Source organism: Dreissena polymorpha, chromosome 3, assembly GCF_020536995.1.
Source record: "Dreissena polymorpha isolate Duluth1 chromosome 3, UMN_Dpol_1.0, whole genome shotgun sequence".
Classification (NCBI taxonomy): domain Eukaryota; kingdom Metazoa; phylum Mollusca; class Bivalvia; order Myida; family Dreissenidae; genus Dreissena; species Dreissena polymorpha.
Window position 1 is genome coordinate 141,651,626 of NC_068357.1, and position 22,091 is coordinate 141,673,716.

At 36.7% G+C, this 22,091-nt stretch overlaps 1 protein-coding gene across 6 annotated transcripts in view; it reads right to left on the reverse strand.

The window, feature by feature from the left end:
• Positions 1–2,486: 2,486 nt before the first annotated feature.
• Positions 2,487–22,091, reverse strand: part of LOC127871723 (solute carrier organic anion transporter family member 4A1-like) — a 51,488-nt gene continuing 31,883 nt past the window's right edge. For 5 of the 6 annotated variants that reach the window (XM_052414869.1, XM_052414868.1, XM_052414870.1 and 2 more), the window contains exons 2-13: positions 13,309–13,418; positions 12,690–13,018; positions 12,039–12,263; positions 11,439–11,541; positions 10,273–10,394; positions 9,845–9,963; positions 7,784–7,922; positions 5,688–5,883; positions 4,741–4,888; positions 4,066–4,262; positions 3,464–3,528; positions 2,487–2,986 (exon numbers count right to left, since the gene is read on the reverse strand). In XM_052414869.1, the coding sequence (XP_052270829.1) occupies positions 2,667–2,986; positions 3,464–3,528; positions 4,066–4,262; positions 4,741–4,888; positions 5,688–5,883; positions 7,784–7,922; positions 9,845–9,963; positions 10,273–10,394; positions 11,439–11,541; positions 12,039–12,263; positions 12,690–13,018; positions 13,309–13,394 (2,049 nt within the window). In that variant the 5' untranslated portion in view covers positions 13,395–13,418 and the 3' untranslated portion in view covers positions 2,487–2,666. Of the gene's footprint in view, positions 2,987–3,463; positions 3,529–4,065; positions 4,263–4,740; positions 4,889–5,687; positions 5,884–7,783; positions 7,923–9,844; positions 9,964–10,272; positions 10,395–11,438; positions 11,542–12,038; positions 12,264–12,689; positions 13,019–13,308; positions 13,419–15,011; positions 15,059–22,091 lie in introns of those variants that run through there. The other variant, XM_052414867.1, reaches the window with a different exon arrangement.

Sequence of the window (22,091 nt, forward strand, 5' to 3'; positions counted from 1 at the left end):
GTTAACTGAAGCAGATTCATCGTAAGGTACATGCTGTTTGCATGCCTTCGAAATTGTTATCATTATATTTCTTTTGAACTGCCCACTGTCGGTTTCTTTGATTCTCGCATTTAAGACGATTTATTTGATTAAATTTAAGTCGTAAATCTTTGCTGTCACAGTGTTCGTCGCATGCAAACGTGATAAAGTACAAGGATTGTATGGCAGATTGTAAACCCAATATTTAATTGTTTCCCTGTATCCAGTATCATTTTAGGACGGCAAACAAACAATGCAATTTATAACAAATGATAGTCGTCAAAATTTGTGAAATAAAAATTACCGGTGTGTACAGTCGCATACTGGCAGCAATAATAAATTGCCCCGATTGCCCCATTGATTAACTGCTTGGGAGCAGGCATTAACGACGACCATCTTCCTGCTTTGACATTTTTTACTAAATTTTATGAAGAATTCGAATGTACGAGAAAAGTGGTTTCGGTTTGATAACGTTTGTCGAGTAGTATTTTGGATGGACTTGTGTACATGCTTCTTTCATTGCGGCTCATAGTTTTTTCAATACATGTAATGATTAATCTTGCAAGTTATGTCTGTGCCCTTTTTTTAACAGACAGTTGTAATGTTTTTATTTCTGATTCAGTGACCCATAACACGTTGCTGATCTTGAACATGAAATTTACTTAACGATACGATTTAAATTACTGTCAAATAGTATTAACCTAAATATAAATTCAATGAAACTATGCATTCATGAGAGAAACGTTGCTGAAGTTCTTCCTCAAGACAAACGGTAACATTGACAGGCGTTTTGTATGTAACAATATAAAAACACGGGTTTATAATTGGTTATGTGTCGATTCAACTTAAAACAGCAAATTATAGTTGATACATGTTTATGAAGCCATACATTACCCGTAGTAACAGCTGAATTCCTGATTATATTAAAACACGGGTAAACATTCCAACAGTTTCATTTACAAATACATGTAGGTGATCATGACAACTTTATAATGCAGTTGATGATATTAAGCGACGCACTCAATTTTATCGTTTATGTTTTGCTTTTCAGTTAATCTACATGTTGGTGTTATCGTTTATGTATTAAATCCCTCAATATTATGTAAACAGAATACCTGTTGCCTTATACCGGATGCTTGAAGTCGTGGGTGTATTATGACGAAATAAGTTTTTTTACTTGCGTAATCCCTGAAAGAAATGCGTATTTTATGTTTGAAAAAAGTAATAAATACTTTATGTGGATATGGTTATTTTATGATCACCATCTTTGCATAATATCTGGAATGTGTATTATATTTGTAATAATAATTTGCAATTTGTAATGTTTAATTCAATTTTATAGTAAAAGATTAGTTGATTATTTAATCACATGCAATACTTAAAGTATCTAATTAAAAGCAATATAATTGACCCCCTCTGTGAAAACGGGGCTTTATGTAGGTGCGTAAAGAGACGCACGTGCTAATCAGGGTCGACACTTTCCGCTTAAACTCGATTTTCGCTATGAAGGGCATTTGTTTTAACGAAAAATACCATACAAATGTAAAGTGTCATCCCTTATTACCCTTTGCGAACAACACAGGTTAATATGGAACGACACTTTACGCACATGCACCGGATTTCCCAACGCGTGGCTCATATTATTTAACCCATTTAAGCCTAGTGGACTCTCCCATCCTTCAAAATAGGATCAATTTATTTCCAAAATTAGGGATGTGTTGTATATTTTTTTCTATTTAGAATATTTCTTATAGAAATTGCTTTAAGCAAACAGCGCAGACCCTGATGAGACGCCGCATCATCTGGGTCTTTGCTGTTTGCCAAGGCCTTTTTTCTAGACGCTAGGCATAAATGGGTTAACATAGTATTTCTTGAAAGTCTACTACCGGAAACATATATTTGTATATAGCCACCAGCACAAGTAGTTTATGTGTGAGCTATTGTCACATTCCAAATTATCATTCGTTAGAATTGAATAAACAAAACCCCGTTAGTACTGAGGTATTGTCTTGATATTTCATCTCTTTTTATAAATCATTTAATTTATACTCGATTAATGTAGCGTGGCTTTCTGTATATAAATATGTAAGGTTTATATGTACAGTAAAAGTCACGAAGCTTCCGTACTTTTAGACCGAGAACGACTCGGTTCACAAAATATACATTTCCCTTTTGAAAAAAAAACTTCCAATATTTGATATCACTTAGATTCGACTCCCCTATCACTGATTGTGCTCACCCAGCCAGTGTAAGCCTTCACGATTTATCACCAATTTTCAAATAAAGGTATGTTTCCTTTGAATGTGAATCATCTATATTTAATATTAATTTACTATATTTGATGTGAATATGTTTTTCTAATAGTGTGTATTTTAGTATGTATTAATATCCTTGCAGTGTATCACATCGTATTAACTCCTTATTTAGGTACATATTTGTTAACATAACAATTGTTAACAATCCGTCGGTTGTTGTTTGCATTTGTTTATATTTGATGAGTTTCATATTTTATCACAGAATGAGAAACAATAATTTATTTACAGTTAATATATTAATATATTTCCGACTTAATTAATATATTGTTGTAATTCCCAAAACGGTAACCAGTGACTCACGCAAGTATCAACACAAACTTAACCCCGGCAACACTATAATCTTGTAGAGTCTCTAGACCGTATAAATATATTCCCATTGTCTGAATTGGCCACACCATTGAAATGTTCTACAGTAGCTACGGTTTCGATGGTAACGACTTTTTCCTCCGTTGGCGGCGGCTTGTACACGATGGACGCTATGAGGAACAGTAGGCAGCCGGCCACCTTGAGACCCATAAACCACAACACGATACGCGTTCCCATTGCGCTCTTGTCGTACATCCAGCACGAGCCACGCGTGCCGCACGTGTCCTGCCAAATGGTGCACGTGCTGTCGATAATTGCGCCCAGAATGACCGGGCCCGTGGTCGTACCTGCCAGTGACAAGGTTAGAAACCAGTAAACTCACATTTCGTAGGATTTCGGTATGAGAGATCTTATACTGAATAAGCATGTATTCAATGCATGCATGAAAAGCACGCCCTTGTATTTGAATCTACAATTGTCGAATAGACTTTATACAGCACGAGAAAGTGAACTTTGACGTTTTATGAGGTCATTCTTTGCAATGGAAGTATCAGTATGTAAGCACACAGAATGTAAACCAAAACGGTTAGCGCAACGAATATGGAACGTTTGCACGTAAATGTACGGACCGATAGCTAAATGAATACTTTAATGGATAGATTGATGGTCGGATTGATGGTTGAATGGATGGGCGGATGGACGGAAGGAAGGAGGGACGGATGGATGGATGGTAAAGTTTATGATTGAAGACGATCTCGGATCTGACTCAACGGTGGCTCGATTTTACATATTGAGCATGTGAAAAGTTTCAAATCTGAGCTTACCCACTAAACGTACAAACAACAGGTTGACACCTATGCCTATCGACCTCTGATTATCAGGTACACATCTGCGGGCATAGAAACGCAGTTTCGATGTTAATCCTTTGAAAGGCATTGAAATAAACCAATTGCTTACTTTTCTAAACAAACATTTTTTAAACGTTGTAACATTCTTTAAATTTTTGTTTATTGTTGATTAACAACGCTTAATCTTAAATAACTCTTATTCTAATATTGACTGTAAACAGTTCTGCATCTTCAATGAATACAATTTAAAACATCTTCAAAACTGTAGATTCGATTTTTATATATAAAATGAAGCATGGGACTTTCGCATGTCATTACAGAACGAACTGCTCATATGAAGCCAATATACCATACCTCAAACGCAATTCTTAACACATCCAAATAACACACTTTATTAATCATATTGAAAACATAAAGAATCATACTTGAAAATAGTACTTAAAATACAAAAATATCATATAGAAAACACACTGTTCAATACCATACTTCATACTTTCTGAAACTTTGGAGATCACTAACTTACTATACCATACTGAAATCATCAAGATGTTACATTTAGAAGTTTGCGTCGAACATACCTGAACAATGCTGCGACCCCGGGTGACATAGTAGCAAAGGTCAGCACCATGGTAACCAAGAACATTGCACAGAACACGTACAGCCACGGACAACTTCCGGAACACTTGCCCGGCTGGAAGGAAGTGACGTCACTTGGCGACGTGTTGGTCGACAGGGCAGTGGTCGCGTTGGCCAAACAGCTGCAGTTTGCATAGGTCTGTGAAACATCATGACTTGAATTTACATGTGAAACATAGGATTTAAATGTAAATATAAAGCAACATAATTTAAATTTAAAAGTAAAGCACTAGGTTTTGTATTTAAATGTAAAGCGACAGGATTCGAATTAAAATGTGAAACACCGGAATTTGAATTTAAACGTGAAGCACTGCTATTTAAATTAAAATGTAAAACAGCAGGCTTTGAATTAAAATGTGAAGCATCAGGATTCAAATTTAAATGTGAAGAACCAGGATTTGAGTTTGAATGTAAAGCACCAGGATTTTAATTTAAATGTGAAGCACCCGATTTGAATTAAAATGTGAAGCAACAAGATTTGAATTTGATGTAAAGAAAAAAGATTTGAATTTAAACATTATATTTCAAATAAACGAGTACAAGTCGTAATTAAATTTTGTAACGCATTGCTTCCCGACCTCGACCACGTCATTTAGACTGTAGGTTTGTGACCATACCTTTTTTCCGTCGATGGTAATGGAGTCCGTACATCCGGCATGGCATGGCGAAAAGAAGATGGTTCCCTGAGCACACAATGGCTCGAAGCCTTCGGTAGTGCAGCCGCAGAGTTCGTTGCAGCCGGAAACTAGTCCAGATGCTGGGGAGCTGAAATAAAGGACATGGCGTTGGGATTTTGAACCATTTCAATAAATTGAATAATGCTAATAAATGTTTATTTTATAATTAAATACGTTTACAACTAAATATTACGGGTTATAATTTAGAATAAAAGGAAAGAATATTGCGATAAGTTTCGGATACAAAGAGTATAAAAAAGGAATACATCATAAACAGGATAATCTAAATTATTCATGACCATTATAATGGCATTATTATCCATTTATGGAATACAGTGGCTGATGTTGATCCATTTATGGAATACAGTGGCTGATGTTGATCCATTTATGAAATACAGTGGCTGATGTTTATCTATTTATGAAACACAGTGGCTGATATTGATCCATTTATGAAATACAGTGGCTGATGTTGCGCAAAGCGTTGGGTTTTCAGAGGGCTATATGCAGTTTTTTTTGTTATAAGGAAATGTTATGGGCAAAGGACCAGAAATCCTCTTCCGATAGAGTTTCTAGAGTTGTATTGTTCGCAATATTGAGTTATATGTTTTCATAATCAAATCCAGTTTAATTGGAACTACTTTCCGAGTCAACAACAAACGTGTGTTGAATAAATTCGATAAGCCAAAAGCTGCAGAACAACATAGCACAACAGTGACCGGTATGTACTTACACATATTTTTCGTTAATTGTCTAAGCCTGGACATGTGGATTCCGTTTATTTGCCCATATTAGGTCAGAAGCGCTCTCGAAAAATATTTATTTACAGGCCATATATCCCACCGAACGGGGTCGAGAGAAGTCATGTTACTAATAGTATATACGCTTACCCTTGCATGTAGGGGCTATCCATGCCGTACACAGGGTCATTGGGGCACTGGGCGAGCATGAAGGGGCCGCATAGGCAGGCGGCGACCATGAAGGCGGCACACATCCGGATGATGCCCCGGCACTTTAGGTTGAAACGCTTCACCAGGTATCCACCCAGCAGCATGCCTCCACCGGAACCAGGTATGGTGATAATGCCTAGCATACAAAAACAAATTTACGAAAATTCATTGAGTGTGCTTAATTCATTGATGTCGTTTGCATAATCATTAGAATGCGAACCCATGTGTCAACTCTGACAGAAAACCTTCATGTAAACGCATTACAGACGCCTTCCCATGATGTTGACACCCTATTTGTCAGAACCGACTGAAAAGCTACATCTTAATAGATATCGTGCGCCTAATTATAACTATTCCGACCCATGTGTCAACTCTGGCAGAAAAGCTTTATGTATACGGATTTCAGACGCCTACCCATGACTCTGTCAGCCTATGTTTCAACTCTGACAGAATGCCGACATCTAATTGAATGATATACGCCTATACATTATGCCGCAAGCCCATGTTTCACCACTGACTGAAAAGCGAACTCAAAATGGATGTAATACTCCTCCTATGACGGTCCAAGTCTATGTGTCAACACTGACTGAAAACCTACATTTAAATGGATGTCATTTGTTCTATCCATGACGATGTGTTCGCTCTAAATGAAAGCCTACATATAAATGGGTGCTGTACGCTCACCTATGACAGTGCCAGTCTTTGTGTCAGCTCTGACAGAAAACTCAAGTCTAAATAGATGACATTCTTCTACACATGAATTACGGTGGCAGCAAATGTGTCCATTCACTAAATTGGTCCTAAAAACTAACATCCACATCGATGTTATACGCCTACTCATGAATTCATGTGTCAACTCTGACCGAAAATTTACATTTAAATAAATGTCATACGCTTACCCATCACGGCGGTGCCTGTCCATGTTTCAACCCTGAATCTACATCTACATTAATCATACAATGCAACCAATCAATCAATTGAAACATCACCTTTTGTATCAACACTTTTATTTTAATGGCTGTAATAGGTCTATCCATTACGGTGCAAACCCACGTGATAACAATACAAAATACATCTAAACAGATGGTATACACTTCCATTCGCCAGCTCCCGTCTATTTTTTAAGCACTTATGGAAACGTTATATTTAAATGGGTGTCAGACTCCTACCAAAAACTATACCAACCATGTTTTAACATGAACTGAAAACCTACATCAAAATGGATATTATACGCTTACCCATAACTGTACAGGCCAATGTTCCGACATTAAAAAACACATCTCAACACTAACTTAAAACACACAGAAACATGAATCCTACGCCCCTACCCATGGCATTGGCAGTCTGTGTGTCTCTACTGTCGGACACGCTAGATTTTATTAGACGCTATACGCTGTAACATGATTGTACCAACCCGTGTCTCGTCACCTACGTCTAAACGGATGTTATTGTGACTATTAAGTTATACACGCATATCAATGAATGGACCCATCCATTATCAACATTGAGTGAAAACAAATTGAGGCTTTACGTATAGCTGAAACTGTGCCACACTATGAGTCAACACTGACTGAAAACCTCCATCCAAATCTATGCTTAACGCCTTCTCACGACTTCTCCAGCCTATTTCCCCACACTAACTCAAAAGCTTAGATCTAAATGGATGTTATAAGCAAAGCCACGACTGTACACTCTTTGTGTCACCACAGACTGAAAACATAGCTTTAATGGATGCGTTGCGCCTAGCCATGACTGTGCCAGCTTATGGGTTCAACTCTCAATAAATTCTTTGCACCTACCAATGACTGTGCTTTTCCATGTGTCAACACTGATCGAAAACCTACATTGAAATGTATGTTATCTGCCCATTTTCCAATTTGTCAACACACTTAATCATTACCATGTAAACCCGTGTGTCAACGGTGACTGAAAAACGGTATGGATGTTATACGCCTACCCACGAAGTATTCAGTCCATGTGCAAACACTAACTGAAAACCTACATCTAAAATGAGTCTTTTATAATTAAACGCCTACCCATAACAGTGCCGGCATATGTGATGTCCACGTTAAATTTCTCTTGAATCAGTTTGGCCCCAAACGTCGCCATGCCTCCGATGATCAGAGCTTCGACTGCAGCGCCGAAGCAGATGAACACGTACGTAGGATTTGTCACCTTGAGTTTGATTACATATAAGTTGATTGGTCATTCTCACATGTTTAACATAACGTTTTTTTACACACGATTTCAACGAATGCAAATGGAAATCAAAACCATTGTGTATATGTGTATTAAATAATGCCAATATAATTATACTACTGTATGGTAATATTGGCGATTTGCGGCGTAATACCGGTGCAGTACAAAATTTAAACAAGAGCACCGCCTTGCGGGTGCAGACCGCTCATCTATTTTCTTTTTAAAGGTGAAGGGACTCTCATTTTCAATCACAAAGGAGGGAGGAGTGGAGTGAAGAGGGGTGTATAGTGTGGGGTTGTGGACATTTATTACATTATCTTCCAAAAAAGCGAAAAAAAAAAAAAAAAAAAAAATCGGGGGGGGGGGGGGGGTATAGTGTGAGGGTGTGGTGATAATTTGTGAGATGATCTTAAAAAAAAAAAAAAAAAAAAAAAAAAAATCAAAAAAAAAATTTGGGGGGGGGGGTGGGGGGGGTGGGGTGGGGGTATAGTGTGAGGGTGTGGTGGTCATTTGTGAGATGATCTTATAAAAAAAAAAAAAAAAAAAAAAAAAATTAAGGGGGGGGGGGGGGGGAGGGGAGGAGGGGGGGGAGGGCACGGGGGATGGTTTGGGTGAAGTCTATTGTGGTATGTCAGGTAAGAGTAGTTTCATCAAAGTATCAATCAAATCTAATCATAAATAAAGAAGTTATGGCAATTTTAGCAAAATTTAATAATTTGACCTTGAGAGTCAAGGTCATTCAAAGGTCAAAGTAAAATTCAAGTTGCCAGGTACAGTAACCTCATGATAGCATGTAAGTATTTGAAGTTTGAAAGCAATAGCCTTGATACTTCGAGTGGATCGAAACACAAAATTTAACCATATATTAAAAGTTACTAAGTCAAAAAAGGGCCATAATTCCGTAACAATGACAACCAGAGTTATGCAACTTGTCCTTTTACTGTACCCTTATGATAGTTTGTGAGTGTTCCAAGTATGAAAGCAATATCTATGATACTTTAGGGGTAAAGTGACCAAAACATAAATCTTAACCAAATTTTCAATTTTCTAAGTATAAAGGGCCCATAATTCCGTCCAAATGCCAGTCAGAGTTACATAACTTTGCCTGCACCGTCCCCTTATGATAGTTCATAAATCTTGCAAGTATGAAAGCAATAGCTTTGATACTGTAGGAATAAAGTGGACCTAAACACAAAACTTAATCAAATTTTCAATTTTCTAAGTATAAAAAGGGCACATAATTCTGTCAAAATGCCAGTCAGAGTTACATTACTTTGCCTGCACAGTCCCCTTATGATAGTTAGTAAGTGTTGCAAGTATGAAAGCAATAGCTTTGATGCTTAAGGAATAAAATGGACCTAAACACAAAACTTAACCAAAATTGTCAATTTTCTAAGTATAAAAAGGGCACATAATTCTGTCAAAATGCATGCCAGAGTTATCTAACTTTGCCTGCCCAGTCCCCTCATGATAGTAAGTAAGTGTACCAAGTTTGAATGCAATAGCATTGATACTTACTGAGAAAAGTGGAACTAAACGCAAAACTTAACCAAAATTTGCAATTTTTTAAGTATAAAAAGGGCACATAATTCTGTCAAAATGCACGCCAGAGTTATCTAACTTTGCCTGCCTAGTCCCCTCATGATAGTAAGTAAGTGTACCAAGTTTGAATGCAATAGCATTGATACTTTCTGAGAAAAGTGGACCTAAACGCAAAACTTAACCGGACGCCGACGCCAACGCCAACGCCAACGCCAACGCCAACGCCAACGCCGACGCCAAGGTGATGACAATAGCTCATAATTTTTTTTCAAAAAATAGATGAGCTAAAAATAACTTAAATATTTATTGTTTACCAATATACTATCAACCCTTTTCAGGTACAATAAATTAATTACCAAGAACCAAATTGATTTTGGAAAATCCTTCCAACTCTTTCCGAAATTGACCTTGGCAGTTAGTTCGTCGTTTCCCCCATGAGCCTCTGATGCACGAGCCTTCTGGACTTCTTTGTAACCTAAGCAATTGTGTATGCTCGTTGAAAAACTATAAGATCATTATTAACACGTCAAACATCTCAAATAATATAAATATGTACGTATATTTAATTATTTCTTTTAAAATGGGGATGTAGAAGTACGATAAGCAGGTAGCTGCCCGATATTTTTGTGCTCGGCACAAATAAAACAACGGCTCGGCATGCCTCATATATATTAAAAAGCGATCAGGCAGTGTCCTGCTATATTCTAGATATCAACATTTTAATTGAACCACTGGTTCTTACTTTCTAGGCAGGCGTTTAATTGAACCACTTATTCGCACTTACTTGGCAGGCGTTTCGGGTAACCGTATATAGGAAATGCGACGGCAAGGAAGCCCAGCGTGGCTATGAGAGGCGCTATCCACCATGCGCCCACCCACTGGGGGTCAGCCGGAGTTAGTGGAACGCTGGAAATCACGTGAAATGATTTGATTAATTGCGCATTAAAGCCATTACGATGAAAAGCCGTGTGTGCATATATAGGAATAAAAGATTGGGTTGAGACTTTTCCAAACGTTGTGTATGCAATTTCAAAATACACCTTACAGCTTCTATAATGGTTTAATGAAAACAAGATATAATGATGACCCATGTGTGTGTCCTGAATCGCACATATATACTTCAAATTATCTCGAGTATCATATAAAACTTTCAAACTGAATTATGGTGGCTTTCTGAACACCAACATTTTCACTTATTGTGCAATGCGTTATGCGCTTTTTAACTTACAGCGATGAACAAAGACGCCTGCAGTTTTGCACCTTGAGTGTGATGCTTACACGTAAATAACATATTTACCACAACCTCAGATATAACTCCTTCAAAAGCCATTGGCAAAAATGTCTATTTCAGCATTGTATTCAGTATTGCGAGCATCAGATCCGGGTCCGTATCTAACAACTAATTTTTAGTCTAAAGTCTACAAAATCATAATTATTTTTATTTTTAAAACTATAATTTACTAAAAGTACTTGAAAGTTAAGTATTCAATAGCAATTAACACTTACGATTATAATTCTTTGTTTAGAACAATATGTTATTGATATGAGCCGCGCTCTGGGTTAAATAGGCTTAATGCATGTGCGGTAAGTGTCATCCCAGATAAGACTGTGCAGTCCGCACAGGCTAATCAGGGACGACACTTTCCGCTTTTATGATATTTTCTGTTTAAAGAAAGTCTCTTCTTAGCAAAAATCTAGTTTATGCGGAAAGTGTCGTCCCTGTTTAGCCTGTGCGGACTGCACAGTCTAATCCGGTGCATTATGCACATGCATTATGCCCCGTTTTCTCAGAACGCGTCTCATATTATAACCACGTTTAGCTGCATATATATGAAAACTCTGAGGTATTTTTTTGAGTCTAAGACTATTCTTTATTATTTAGTCTAAGATTATGGTGGTAAATACGAGCCCTGCAGATAAATGCCCCTTCCCCCGTGACACGCCTCTCACCTGGCGGGATCCACCTTGTCGATGTCCACAAAGAGGCTGAGCGTCTGGCCACCCACCACGTAGCCGGCTGCCACACCCACCGCGGCGGAACTGAACGTCCAGCCTGCGGGACGCAATGTTTAAGCAACGCGTTCAAGAAACGTTAACAGTTAGAAGCTATTACACGTTCTGAAAATTTCGCCCCGAATCAATCGTTGTAGTTATTTGAATCTGAGCCTGAATGGCCATTTCGGTCCGCAGTGGATTTTTGGAAACCTTATGGGAAATTATTGTTTAATAATATACCAGCAGACATGTAGTCCCGGGTTATTATGTTAGGACTACATGTATGCAGGTCCGTGGCGACACATTGCTCATACCAAGCCTCATACCATTGCATTTAATGCACTTCAGATGCACCTTACTGTTTTCGGTTACTAAGGGCCTGTAAGTGTACCAGCATGATTTGTAATTTATACATTAACGTATTGACATCGTTTCCAGTGCATCAGGTGCAAACAGCTGACTCATAAACCGAATGATCTACTTCGTCTTGCATTTACTGTATCTGAGATAGCGCACATCGGTGCGGTGGACGCTTAGTGAAATCCATTTACTTACCGATGTATAGGGCTGTTAACTTTGCCTTGCAGTTCTCGTCGATGTAGGAGAGCCCTATGGTGAACATCGGCGCCGCCCCGATCCCCAGCAGTATGTTGCCCACCATGAGCAGGCCGTAGTACATCACCACCGAGTTCGCGATGGTGTCGTCAGCTGCAGCGCGCGTGGAGCACGTATCTGTGACGTTGTCATCCAGAAGGCAGATGTTGGTGCTAGCGTTCACGTCTACGTCGATATTGGAGGAAGATTAAAATGAATATTAAAAAATATACTCGTTCTTTTAAAGGAAACGTACGTAAACAAAGAGTACACTCATTTTGACTAGGATTAAATTTAGTAGCGTTGAGAGGCATTTACCACATTAGTTTTTTAACGTTGATATGGAACTATGGTCAACTTGCAAATCAGAATTTTAGTATACATTTTTGCGTTTGCTAAATACTAGTATCAAGCATTAATAATACCATCCGTATCGTTATAATTATAAAAACATATATATATATATAATATATATATATAATAACTTTTATTACTCAGTATATGCTCCAAGCCCTTAGATCAAGTTCGCTATGTGTTTCGATAAATCTGTTAGAACGGGCATGACAAAACCACCATGAAATCAATAATATAGGTTACTCTGTATTCTTTTACCGGCAGAAACTTTGTACTTATAAGCCTCGCCGATGAAATGCGGAAGCGAGAACACCAATGAGCCGGTGGCCATCAGAAGTATCCCGGTTCCCATCAGTCGGGGCTTGTGGCGCTTCTCGCCGAAATATCCGAAGAGAACTGAGCAAATGATGGAACCGAAGTCATTGGCACTGGCGATAAGGCCGGAACGAGAGCTGGGGAGGGAGTAGCGCTTCTCCAAGGCGACAAGGACAACGTTGATGACGCCATTCACGATAAAGCCCTCAAAGAAGCAGAACACGCACTGCCAGAATACGTGCACCTTAATAGTATTCATGCGCTGCAAACATCTGAAATGACGCAATTTAACGACGTGTAATATCAAGTGCTCGCACAATGATTTTCAACCAAACGCAAAAGACGAAAAAAATCAACAACAACGTTAAACACTAAATTAATAAAAAATAACAAGCGACTGATACTTGTATGTTTTTTTCTTAAAGCAATTATCAAACGAACAGGTACATTACGTTTTAATTTTAAATGTTCATGTCACACGTTGAGTTATAGAATGTAATTGTTTTTCTAGAAATAATATTTCGTCGTAGCAAATTCTTGGATACAGTTAGGTTAGCATTACGCTGGTTTGAATCTCAGGCAGCCATATTTTTCACTCGGTTCATCTTGCTCCGCACCAGGCTTTTCCGCATACTGCTGTTGGCTCATCTGTGGCAGGAATGACTCGTTAGCCTGCAAGTATAAACATAAGAAGTGTTTGTAAGGGTTGAGATAATTGGCAGGTTTCAGTGTATGTACGAAAAGTATCAAGGTTAATTGGCGACTATTGCAAATTACTAGAAAAACAAGAATATACCTGACAGTGATTGAAGCTCCCCCGATGATAGAATTGTTCGATATACGGGTTTATTATGTGGAAACGAACTTTTGTTCAAAGGCTAATAACTCCCTTAAAAATTCGCCGCAGCGGAACAAAGTGACATAACGTGAACATTCGGGATACTGATGTTTGAGATTCAACAAGATTCAACGGTTACTATGCTCTGATACAGAAACGTTAAATTCATTAGAAAATGTCATTATATTAATAATGCTAATCAAAGATCTATACACAAATGTCTCTTGATAGATCTGTTTATGAATCGTCATATTACTCAACGAATGAGTCTGAATTATACGCACCAATATAGTTGCTGCATATGACGTGCCATAAGATTTTGATACTTGATCTAATCTAACATGGAAAGGAATTATTATAAAAAGGCCAAATATTATCGAAAAAATCAAAGGAGTGGAACAATGCATATAATTGTTCGTGAAATTTCAAGAAACTCGGATCACTTATTACTTACGTCTCGCCGGACATAAAATATCAGTATAAAATTAAATATTAATATAAGGGCAAGAACTCCCTAAAAATCATTCGACTTAAGCGACCTGACAATTATGCGCATATCCACATTATTTGAATGCTGAATATAAAGTTTATTCAATGCGGATCATAACCTCATGTGAACTCGCGCAGAAAAGGAAATAAAAACATATTATTAAGCAAAGGGCTATAACTCCCTAAAAAGCCGTTACGACTTAACAAAGCTGAAATTTAAAATAAGTGCATTCGTGTGGAAACAAATTGTAAAATATTAATAATCGAAAGGAAACTCAATGATAAATCATTGGGCCGGAATGACACTATATGGATGCGCCTGTCAATCATGTATGGATGATGCTTATCAAGTATCATCAAATTTGGATTAATAATGCCGAAATCACGCGTGAAATGAAGTGATGTGTTACTAATAAAAGGGCAATAACTCCATGAACAATCACTGAACCTGAACGTCCTGACAACGCTGCGCGTGTCCACCCTTATAGGGATGTTGCATATCATGTTTCATCAATGTCTGATTATTTAAGGCTCGCGCGGGAAACAAACTGTGTTGGACGGAAGGTTGGAAGGAAATGCGGAATTACGGACGGACGGACGGAGGGAAGGACAGACGGAAACATCAAGTATAAACGAAACAATTATCCGGGTAATTTTTTTCATACCCATGCAAACTCAATTTCATCAAAATAAGATTTCGTACGGACGGACAAAACGGCTACTATAGTTGCTACCATTCCGGAGAATATCAAACCTAGCAAACGGTATAAGAATAAATAAAAGGGAAAAGTAAAATTTTAATCTCAATATCTGCTCCAGTAACTGCAGTGCAACAGCAGTCCATCGTTACTCAGACTGCTCAAAACCCACATGATTGTACAAATACTGCACACACATGCGTCTTTTTCGCACCAGCTCCAAAGAGTAAGTAAAAGTACCTTGTCGGATGAACGAATTACAGCCGACGATATTGTTTGAACACGTTGACCTATATGATAATCATAACACAAGTTAACCTAGCCCTTATCCAATTGTGAATGGACAGAAGCTGTCATGTCAGACTTGAAAATGGTTTTTGATTGTAAATTGCGATACCAAATATTGTGTATAAAGTGTGTCACACACGTTAAAGATAAGTTCATTCTATTCGAACCATCTTAAGACATTTAAGCATTGCAATTCTAGTGTATTTATACATGAATACTAACACAATAAGTTAATTAAAACTTCTGTAGACAATATTACGAAACATGACTTAATCAAATCAAAAACGTGTTTGCTCATTTACGTGTTGTAAATTCAACGTATATTTCTTCAATCTGAATATAAAGATGTAGTATCCTCAAAACACCCAATTCATCATGTAAGTGACAACAGTCTTAAATGGCTGTACTTACAACAAAGGTATATTCATTTTAGCAATAATAATACAATGACCAGAAATCCGTAAACGAAATTTTTCGGTGTATTCACTTACCAAAATTTCATAGTTCTTTTAATAATATATACAATTTCCGTGCCAAACTGAATTGCTGGATAACAGGTTGATAAATTGCTTTCCGTTGGGCTTAGTGTACTAATTGTAAAAATAAAAACGTAAAACAAATGGATACAAAACCATTATTTTAAAACTAGAATTTTCAAATTAAATGCCTGAATTTTAGGTAACAAATATTTGGATAGCCAAATAAATTATTGAATAAAAATGCTCATCTTTTAATTCACAATGTGTTTAGCATCGACTATTTTTAAGTAGATCTCCATAATGCTCAAAATAAACGACAAATATCCGTTAATTTGCAGTTTGAATCATGGGGAGCCGGTGCATATAAACATCAAAAAACCTAACAGACAATTAATATCAAACTGTATATTTATTTCTGAGTATCAATTATATGCGTAATTATATAACTATATTTCTAACGATATCATTACAACCTTATTTATGTTTATTTTGTTCGTCAACATTATCATTCTGTTCAGACACGGTAACACTATCTAATTAAGATTGAAAATTTATACAAGCAAGTATCATTATTAAGAAGCACATTTAATGTACATTGACATCCTACATTTGTTAATAATTGTTTATCAAATTTGCTTAATAGCTCTCAGCTTTCTTAATGTAACTTTTATCTTTGATTTTCCGACCTTCTGCTACCCTGATCTTATTTTTAAATGCAGTTGAAAACCCTGAACGTCACGGGCAAATTGAAAACAGTACATTCGCATTTCGAAAAAATGCAGGTAGCATAATTGAATTTTGTTTCGACTTGTTTTCAGAAAATAGTGTGTACATTCGATGTTAATATCTTAATTTACTTTCGATTGTCGATCGGCGGTGATCACTCAATGAGAAGTGTGCTTCATGCGGCCACCTTGCGATACTTGATGTACACATGTTCTATGGGAATACCTCATCCTAATTTAACATTAAGATAAAAAAGTATACCAAAGTTCTCTTCTACATAACAGTTTACTTTCGAAAAATGTCGAACGTTTGTGTTTCTGAAATTCTTTTGCTCGATGTTTTTAAAATGAAATTACGCACTCTGCAAAGTTTTATCTTTTTATAAACAACATACACTTGTAAGACAGAAATCATAGAAATAATATATCTAGTTGTATATATATTTTTTTTTATCAAACGCTTCATATTTAATTCAAAGTGTTGTTACGTTAAGTAGGTTATTCAATGTACACATGTATATGGACATCCGGATCTCTTCGCATATCGGATGCGGATATCCGAATACCAACTGTATATTTACGAGTTCCATACCAACTGGGCTGTTTTAAATAAAGTAACGTTAATGCAAAAACTTTCAAAATGTCGTGATTGTAACCCCATACATCATAACAACAATTGCGTAAAATGTACATGTGTAATTATAAAAATATGATACAATTATAAATCGGGATTGCAAATCGGAAGCACTTAACTCTTCATAAGTAATGGACACGAGATACAAATTCCCGTGGCGACTTGTTCGTAATAGCTATGAGCTGTTAATTCGTATCAGAATTACTACATAAGAATAAGCCCATTGCATCAAGTTAAACAATGGTTAAACGTTGTAAACAAAGTTTTGCTATAGTGTTCAATCCGACTTTGACAATGAGTAACCATGACTTAATTATGGTACGACAGGTGACTACTCGTCAAAACGTTCTCCATGTGAAATTTAAATGTTGAATTATGTTTGATAGTGTTTACACATGGTACACACATTGTTGGCAATGTAGAAAACAAACTTGACTGAAATACTCAGCTAACACCTGGTTAATATCTACTGCATTGACAGCGAATATCTGACGACCAAAGTGGGACAACTATGCCTTTAATCGTTGTACGAACACCATGTACAATGCAAAGCTAAAACATATTTTTTAACGTAAGACGAACAAGAGAAACACAACTCTGATGGCCTTATTAATATAAGGAGTTGTACCGTCTTACGAACACCAGACAACAGGTCCTTATACTGAAACATCTTTCGTGTACCTCGTGTATAGCAATACTTTAATATGTGAAAATCTCACGAATAGTTAGTGCATTTGAATATTTCTTTTTTAAACAGCTGGTGAATATGCCATGCAATTAACAACATTAAGTCATTAAATGGCAGACATCAACAATAACTGCCAAGTTTGTAGTTGTTCTTTAAATCAGAGACTCTGTGTACCAAGCTTCAAAACTTTTTTTCTTGTTAATATTTCATTTTACAGAAAGACGAAAATATTTTCAAATGCTTTGGTTTGATGTTATTTATACATGATTAAGCACTTAATTAGTTAACAGAATAAATAAAAAATACAGCGTTACAACGTTGGTGTCATGTAAAGATAACATGAGGATTTAATTCATAGACACCAATAAGTTTGCACCATGTAACGACCCGGAGTGTGTCTCAGATCTCATACCTTATTTGCTTTTTTTTGTATCACGAAAGTTGGGACGAATTGTTTAAAAAAAATCTCAATTCCCGACTATTTGGTTGTTACAGAAAGATTTTCAATTTCGGTTTGGTCTAATATAGCGGGAGGGGAAGCCGGAATACCTGCATGCGACCAAACAAGTTCAAATGCTTCCGAAATCGGGGATTCAACCAGTTCGCTTAGTCGATAAACGCGTGTTTTTGTTTTAACGACATCATTGAACGGCGAGCACAAGCTTCCTCCTGAATGGGCCTATTAATCTAACTTTTCTGCTGGTGCAAACAAAAGCTCAGAAATATAAATTCCTTTCAAAATCAAATATCCTTTTAAAGGGGCCTTTTTACGTTTGGGTAAATTGACAAAATTGAAAAAAGTTGTTTTAGATTCGCAAATTTCCTTAAAGTTATGATATTTGTGAGGAAAGAGTAATACTGAACATTTACCATGCTCTAAAATAGCCATTATATGCATCTTTTGACGATTTAAAAACCCGAAAATTATAAAGCGTTGCAACGCGAAATGAATTAATAATTTGGAGAGTTCTGTTGTATTTTGTGAAACTACGAGGATTGCTTATATAAAGTATAAAATACATCTGTTATTGCATTCGAAAGAATGGTCGAGTAGTCTAAGTGGTAGACTTTTTACTCCAGGACTGCAGGGGTCAGTGGTTCGAGCTCTGCTGAGGGTTACCTTTTTTTCTTTTTAAAATTTTATTCTTGACTTTTTACTAGAGCTTTTTGTATCCAATGTTTACATATATCAATATAAAGCATTTAATGACAAACTTAAAAACATGCCAAAATCTGTGAAAAGGCCCCTTTAACCGTTATTATTTTAAAGCAAAATACCATAGGTGGATAAAATGGGTCACGGTTTAAAAATTTTCACGCAAAGATTAGATGGCAATTCCCAAAGTTATGCAGATTCGGAAAATACCTATTATATTATATTGAAGTTTAAGACAATAATTCATGACGTTACTATCGTTTTATAGCGACGCATATGTGTTCACACAATAGCCCACACTTCCATACATGCAAGTTTATCCAAATACGTAAAAAATGAGCACTAATACGGAACATATATTCCATATTTGTATTTTCCAAACGCGTCACAACAATGTCAAATATAACACATACATGACTGAATTATAAATTGGACAGAATATACGCGCATTTAGTTTAATATGCCACGAGTCATATGCATTTATATACGTCTCGATAATTAGAGAAGAAAAAAAAAAGTTTTAAAGCAAAGGTCACCCATTTATACGAATACATGTTTTAACAAAACCTCTTCTGGAATTAATTGATGTTAATTGTTGCCATGCGCAGAATATTATTTGTTTAAATAATATACATGTGTTTAATATGCATGTGTCTCTTACCTTACAATTACTTTCCTTCATTATTTCAATACTTATAACATCCGTTGTTCTTATGACACAAGTACTTTTTGATTCGACAAAACCGGGGCCTCGAAAACAGAAAGCAAATTATGTTAATGTGTGGTACCCCCTTACTAACCAGTATCACAACTATAGTATCCTTCGTCTAAAGGCTAGTTCGAACAGAAATCGCATACAAACCTCCTGAATGATGACCTTTAACTTATCACTAGCCCTTATCCTCTTTAGATTACGCATTCCCAGTGGCACAAAGGGGCGATAGGTGCATCCATGTATAAGATGACACCAAATAGACCCTACTCGCGACATCATAAACAATTAAAAACTGTAGCCGTGGCTTTTTCCGAAACGTACAAACTAAAGTGTGCTTTTGGAAGATAATTTATATTTATATATATGTGTTTTGGGATTACATTGTAATCACAAAATACACTATACCAAGCGTTTATATATGATATATATATATATAAATAAGTGAAGAGAGATTGATTCGACAAAAAAACTGCTTTCCATTTGAATTAAACCGCTATTAAATATGTGTCTTAATCCTCAGCAACAACTGGGTTTTAATGAATTGACGAAGAGTTAGTTATCATTTCTTTCTCTTAAAAATACATTGTGCGCCTATATGGTTTTTGTGTTGATTTTCTCTACCATAGCTTTTTGACTCAATATTGCAATATGCCTTTCCAACAAGAAACTGACCTCTCGATGCCATTACCTCATTTTATTTCATACGCATATTACTTACAATTCATATTCAACATATGGGGTCTTTTTCTTAGAAATTATAGGTAAGCATGTGGCTACTGATCGCAAAAAAAGACGAAGGATTGAACTTGTATGACTTATGCCACAAAATGAAGTCAACTAATAAAGTCAACTTTAAACCATATTAAGTCGTACATCTGATTGCTAACAAGGCATGAAAAACACACGGAACTTTCAACGGAAATGACAGATCAGCACATTACAGTTGGAACAAATGTAGAACGCATTTACAAAAAGGACCGATAATTCGTAACTTTCCGGCGAAGTTGTACACTTGAAAGATCCATTAATGAAAAATAATAAACTCTTCTTAAACTTCAACTAGGAAAATATATTCGATGCTCGCAAAAATGAAAATTGCATCAACGAAATCCATGAATACTGTGAAATCGACCAGGTAATGCCCGATGCTAGAGATGCCATACGCATCGACCGCGCACACAGAATTAGAAACTACGTAGCGGGCTCTAAGCGACCACTCGTTATCCCATTTATTTCCAAGATAAATTGACTATTAAACAGAAAGTGATGGACCAAACAACATTAGTCGAAAAACGCGTAAGTGACGAATTCACACGTGAAATTCAACTGTCAACCATACATGTGACATGCCCGTGGCGGATATACGCGCTCATCTTTGATCTGCGACAGACTATAAATCAAATTTAAGGCATACACGGTCGATAATTCAACCCCAGATCTCGGACCAGAGATACCGCCGCGTTAATCCAGGCACCAGCAACGCAATCGGATATGCCTTAACGCGACGAACCACCAACAGCTAATGTAAACCGCTCTTTTCGGTACCAGAGTACGTTGGAGAATATTAAGAATAACCATGTCCATGGCATAATGAACAAACGTTTATTTCTATATAGAAATATATGATATTATTATCGGTTTGAAAAATACGGTATCGTATTGGTATCATACAGTTTTTTAAAGAGGAAGCACGGTAATGTTAAGGCACGAAAATGCAAGGGTTTCTCCATTAGGCTTTAGCGCGAAAAATGCACGGGTTTCTCGTTTAGGGGGTTTATATGATTTGCAAATCTATTGATTCGCAATTCGAGGTGTGTTTGACGGGCATAATTTAAGGAGATGGAGCAGTGCCGGATTAGCACCGTGAAGGCCCATAGACAGTGACACTTTTTGGGCCCAAGCCCCGGCCCCTAATCGGCCCAGTGTCTACTAGAACGCGAGTGTCAAGTCGATTACACTTCTTTAAATAAGCCTGCCAGCGCAAGGCTGGCAAAACATAAAATTTGGCAATGTCATTTTATAGCTATAAAGTGACATTTTGAAAAGCAAATAACCAGCAAAACAATACGTTTTTTTGCAAATAATAAATGCTTGTGACTTGGTAAGACAATGTAAAGCCTTCAAACGGAACATAAAATTGATATAAAGTAATTGACTTTGTCAAGTCGTCACGGTCTCATTGGGCCCCTTAGAGTTGCATACCCTGCCTTATGGGTAAGCCGGCACTGAGAAGGAGCAAGAAAGCACGGAGGACAGTAGCCAATTGTATAAATACTTATAACTTAAGCCAATCCAAAAGATAACCTTATTCGGATAAAGATAACGTAAGTCAAATACCTTTGCTAAATCTGACACAAAACTTAATAAAAACATGCAGTTGTTCGGATATCTTATTTATGCAATCGCTAACCCAAACGATATCCTTAAAGTGAAGATAACCAAAGGATAACCCACTGGATATAAGTTATCCAAATTTATAAAATTCGCTACAACTGTAAAAAACGTGCTGATGGCTGAAATTCACATCCTTTTGTACAATAAATTTTTCGACATACGGAATAATTTCCGGTTGGAAGCAGAATGGTCTGCAGAGAATTCCAGAAGAGAAGGTCTGGCTTGGTAATTCTCTTTCTTT